Source organism: Lipotes vexillifer, unplaced genomic scaffold (genome assembly GCF_000442215.2).
Source record: "Lipotes vexillifer unplaced genomic scaffold, Lipotes_vexillifer_v1.1 scaffold1378, whole genome shotgun sequence".
Classification (NCBI taxonomy): domain Eukaryota; kingdom Metazoa; phylum Chordata; class Mammalia; order Artiodactyla; family Lipotidae; genus Lipotes; species Lipotes vexillifer.
In genome coordinates this window covers 1,280,310-1,285,883 of record NW_006775104.1, presented here as the reverse complement: position 1 = coordinate 1,285,883, position 5,574 = coordinate 1,280,310, and the positions used below count along the sequence as shown (strand labels likewise).

Here is a 5,574-nt window from a genome sequence, read left to right as displayed (position 1 = left end):
GCATTCCTGACCAAGAGCTCTGGGCAAATAAATGCTAGAGATGACCTGCAGTGGCTGAAGAAGCAGACCACGATGTAGCTCTAATTGTCCAATTAGTAAAATAAGGCTCCAGATCCATGACACGGAAACAAACAAACACTCTGAAGTCCTTCCGCCACAAGAAGGGCCCACGTGGCGCGCAACACCAGTTCTGTTGTATTAACTTGTATAAAACTAAAATATTGGTTATAAAATAATCTAACATTTATTTGCTGGCCTTCATAGAATTTAGAAGACTTTGGACACATATTGTAGGTGGACTAAAGTTCTTGAAAAACAAACAAAAAAGACAGGGTAAAACTGATGTTTATCCTTTCCCCTCAATAAGTTTCTCTTTAGCTGACACAAGTATTAAAAATGCTTTCAATCTATGTGGAATCTTAAAAAATGGTACAAACGAACCTATTTACAAAACAGAAACAGAGTCACAGATGTAGAAAACAAACTTATGGTTACCAAGGGGGAAAGGGGGGGGAGGACGGATAAATTGGGAGATTGGGATTGACATGTACACACTGCTATATATAAACTAAATAACTAATAAGGACCTACTGTATAGCACAGGGAACTCTACTTAATAGTCTACAATGACCTATATGGGAATAGAATCTAAAAAAGAGTAGATATATGTATAACTGATTCACTTTGCTATACAGCAGAAGCTAACATAATATTGTAAATCAACTATACAGTACTCCAATAAAACTTAACAAAAAAAGGTTTATCTCAAAAATTTTTTTAATGTTTCCAGTGTTTTTAAACTCATAGAGGGAAAGATTATACAACGCCCAAAGTGCCTGCCAGTATCCTCCAATTAATGGCGGGAGGTTGTCAGTACTCAAAGCTGCCCCACAGAGAGCTTGTCACTAATCTGAAAACCAGCTGGGCTTCAACGGATGCTTTCACTGCCTAGCGAATGGCTGACTTCCCTGGCGCCTGTTGCTTTCATTAGAGGCTCTTTATCGAAACAAATACTCTAATAAATATGCTTTATTAAGTTTCATTTTTTATTTTAGAAATCAGGCTTTTTATTTTTAATTTTTTTTAACTTACCCGCATTTTATGTCCTTAGGTGCCTTTCAGAGCCCAGCAGGTCTTCACTTAAATAAACAAACCATTAGGCTGAGACACTGTCTAAATGGGCACTATTAGCAGGTTAATAAATCTAGTCACTTAAGAATTTTAGCCTTGACAAAGATACTCCAGGGGGGGATAAATTAAAATATTCTAGCCTAAGGAAGCCTCCACACCAATGACTCAGTGCAAATACACTGAAATATTCACTCCCCTTCAGATCTTCCTGGCTTCTGCAGGAATTTAGACTAATCATCCTTTAGGCTCCATCTGGGTCAGGAGGGAAGACTTTCACGGCCTGGTTAACTACTAGGGACATTTTTCCTAGTGTGGGAGGAGGAAAGCAGGAATATTTGTTGGGGGGCTTTTGAGAGCTAGTGTGTGGGTTTGCTGAGCACTCCCGTGCACCCTGAGACCCCGGACATGTGAGGAGGTGGAGGGAACACCCCCTGCACTACCGGGCAGACTCACCCACCGCCGCTGCTCTTTCATTCATTCACTGAACACATGCCCTGCCTCTCCCTGAACCCAGTCTCTACCACTGGGCCCCCCACTCCCTTTGCTCCAGACGCACTGTCTCTTAAATAGGCTGACTTGATTCCCAACTCAGGACCTTTGCACTTGCTGTGCCGCCTGCCTGGAGCACTCTTTTTCCAGTTCATGAAGTCTCTGCTCAAAAGTCACCTTCCCCAAGAGGTTTCCTCCAGCACCTAACTAAGAAAGGATCCCTTCCACCCCACTCTCTATACTCCTTTTCGTAATAGCACTTGTCGGTATTGCATTAAGCCAGGTGTGGATGATTGCCCACCTCTCCATCAGAGTGTAACCGGCAGGAAGACAGAGCCTGTCTCTTGTTCATGGCCGCTTCCCCAGAACGATGCCTGGCACCAAGGAGGTGCTCAGTAGAGATTTGCTGATAAGTAAGCACAGCCATAAGGGAGGTACAGTTGGTAAGAGAACTCACCCCAGAGGAAGTGACATTTGTGGGAGGGAGTTAGATTTGGGGAGGAAGAGGTTACAGAGGAGAGAAGGCAGAGAAAGCAGGGGAAAGAGGCTGCAGAAATCACGTCAGAGTGATTGCCAGAAATCGCTGAGCCAGCAATCTCTGGATGATTGCAAAACCTTGGCGAAAGGTTAAAGAGGTGAGAAAGGGCACCCATGTCTGGCCCTCAACAAAGTATCTGCTGAGCTCCCCTCCAGCAAAAGTGCCCGGGGAACCTGCTCCTCCCTGGAAACCAGACCAGGGGAGGGAGAGCCACTGCCGAATGGCGCCCTCTTGTGGCCAGAGCCCCCAGAACGGGTGCTCAGACTATGGCTTTAGTGTGTGGCCCTACACTTCCCTTCTCTGATTCTGAGTCTCTCTTCCCTTTACCAAAACCAAACGACCAGACAGACAGACAGAAAAACAACCACCCAGTGTGGCAAAGTTGATCCTTTGGTAAGACCGCTCCTTAGACTTGCATTTTGAAGGGAGTTCATCTGTTTAAAGGTCGGGACTCCGCTGGACAATCATAAAGGCACCCACTTACTGAGCACGTCCCATGTTTGGAGATCATTAGTGTGTTTGTTAATGTAATCCTCGCAGTACTTGGGGTGACTCTCAGTGTCCCCATCACACAGAAGAGGAAGGTGAGGCCCGGAGAGGAAACAGCAGCCCAGCGGCAGGGCTAGCAAGCCGTGCTCAGGACTCACACCTGGGCAGGTGCTCCAAATCCACGCTCCAGCCGTGGTCTGGGGCCACAAGGATGGGAGAAAAAGGCCAGGCCTGGGCAGCTGAGGGAGAGGCCAGGACAGTGGTCGGCATAGTAGGGGACTAATGCCTCCACTACAGTCGTCTCCCTCCCCCTGAGCTGCCCCAGAGACTGCAGCCAAAGAAGCTGCCAATAAAGAAAGAAAAACTCCACGGCTGAGGCTGGTGCGGGACGTGGACCGGAGCCTCCTGGGGACCCTGGGAGCAGAGCCAGGGCTGTCACGGTGCCAGTCTCGGCCTGCCCCGACCCTGTGCAGGCAGCCCAGCACGGCGGCCTGAGCTCGGCCACGTCTCAGCCTCCTTCACCATTTATGGTAGCTGAGCCTCTGTTTGGCCTTCACAGGCCAGTCAATCCCCACACTGGGTGGGGGCCCTCGCTCACACAGGGCTGCTCTCAGAGCAGATCCACGTGGCTCTGGCAGAGTTCTTGCCGGGGACCTCTCTGTTTCTGCTCTGAAACATGCTCAGATGGGCAACCACCCAGGACCTGCCCCTCCCACAGACCTGGGGGCAAGGAGGACAGCCCCCAGGCCGAGTGGGAGGGCCTCCTCGGAAGAAGCAGGGCCAGTCCCTGGCTGGCTGGCCAGTGCCCACGGGCACTTCACAGGAATCGCAGAGAACTCAGAGAGGCTGGAGAGAGCCTCTGCAGCCAGGCCACAGCCAAGTCAGGGCACCAGTGCCATTCCTCTATCCCTAGGGGCGACAATGGCCAGCCCCGGGGGCGAGAGTCAGCCCCACTCTGGGGCCAGGGGACTTGCACTCTGCAAAAGGGCAGGAAGTTTCAGTGGCTTGGTGATCTGGGTTCAAAAGGCCAGTGTGGCTCACGACCTTGGGGTGCTTAGGCAAGTGACATTGATTTCTTGAGACCCTCAGACCCTTCTATGTGAGACAGGAAGAGCACTGCCCCCCACCCCTGGGCTGCTGCTGCCCACATACAGGGAGACTCTCCCCAGGAGGCCGAGCCCTGCGGGAACAGAGCGGGGAGGCATGTCTCCTGCTAGGCTGCTGGAAAAGCAGGGCACTGCGCATCTGTTCCAAGCACCCGGGCCCCAGTCACCGGGGGAGCTGGGGGCCCGGGCTCAGCTGGGGCGGGGGAGTCAGGCTTACCTGAACACCTGGGGCCCAAGAAGTCCTTCCCTGGCACTGTCACCATGCCTGCCGATACCACAGCCCAGACAGCTCTGTCTTGAGTCTGTGGTTCTTCAGGGACTTCCTGGGACTAAGCGCTTGGTGCTGATCAATGGGGGACAACCATAATAATCAGATTACTGGACACCAGGCTGGTGAGGTATAAGAGCAAGCCTGGGGCGCTGGGGAGGAGCAAGGGCAGAAGGAAAAGGGGGACAAACGGTGGCCCTCTGGAAGCCTCAATACTGGCACTCGTTACCCGGTGTCTCCCAGGGTCCCCCAGGGCGTGAGGGGTCATTTGTGAGAGCCTAAGTCCTCCAGGGATACTTTATATTTCAGTGTGTGCGGTTTTCTGCCTACCAGACTGGAAGCTTCTTGAGCCAAGGGAGTCTTTGCCTCTTTCCCCTGCATCTGCCCTCAGCCTTGATGGGGTGAGGCGGAGGGGGACTGGCCTTGCATGTCCATCTCCCACGGCAGACCCTAGTCACTGTGAGCTCCTGGAGGCCATCGCCTCCACCTGCCTGCCTTTAGGTGCGGTGCCCTTTCTCCAAAGCAGACGTGTTGGCAGGAAAGGTGCTTCCAGAGAGGTGTCCAGGGGCTCCTACCATGGACAGTGACCCGGGCGCTGCAGGACACCTGCCCCAAGGTGTTCTCGGCCAGACAGGTGTAGGCGCCATCGTCCTCTGGGAGGGCATCCTGGATGTGGAGCTCAGCCACGCCAGCCTCGCAGGTGGAGTGAGCATACTGGATGGGCTGCCCTGTGGAGGGAAGCACAGGAAGGCTCAGGCAGGGAGCACCCAGTAGCAGGGTGTGAGCCCTGTCCTCAGCAGGGCAGCTGTTGTCATGATGGTGATGTTCCCCATACTTGCTCAGCCCCACTGAGGGCTAATGATGTGTCAGGACCACCCCCAGCCAACTGGACAGAGGTTCGAGGAGGGGAAAAAGAGGCAGGTGCCAGGGAGGTAAAGGGGAGGGAGTGATTGTGTGTGTGGAGGAGCAAGGCCGAGGCTGGTAGGACTTGGGGGACAGATTCTGGAGGCACTTAGAATGCAAGCAGGAAAGGGACAGAGTTCTGTGCATTCTGTTTAAATAAACAGTCCCCAAATCCACATCCTAGACTTCACAGAATCCTGAGCCTGGAAAGAATCTGACAGGGTCATCTGGCCCATAGCCCAGCCTCAGGCAGAACAGACCTCACCCAGACTGCACATGAGGCTCCCGGCTCCTTTTAGATGTCTCCAGAATCAATGATTCCATTTCCCATTGCAGATATTTACCAGAAGCAATTCTGCACCCTCAACCTAACACTGCAATGACATGCATTTTAGGATTCACAGAAAAGATAAATACAGGGAACTAAAAAACGACTCTGGCCCTTTCTTCCAAGAGTCCCTTGCATGCAGGGCCCTTTATTCAGGTCACATAAAGTCCTGCATGGAGACAGAAGTGTGTGGCATGAAATTCAGTGGTTTCTTTAATGCTATATGTTCCCGGGATTTTATCATTCCAGGATGTGAGCTTTCATTTCCAGGAAAAAAAAAAAAAAGAAAAGGAATCTCATGACTGAAGATCCTGGCCTTAGA

The 5,574-nt window shown here is 51.6% G+C and overlaps 1 protein-coding gene across 2 annotated transcripts in view; it reads right to left on the bottom strand.

Annotated features, from left to right (window-relative positions):
- Positions 1–5,574, bottom strand: part of MYLK (myosin light chain kinase) — a 192,930-nt gene that overhangs the window by 101,756 nt on the left and 85,600 nt on the right. For both annotated transcript variants that reach the window (XM_007449687.1, XM_007449688.1), the window contains one exon: positions 4,597–4,749. In XM_007449687.1, coding sequence (XP_007449749.1) covers positions 4,597–4,749 — 153 coding nt within the window. The remainder of the gene's footprint in view (positions 1–4,596; positions 4,750–5,574) is intronic.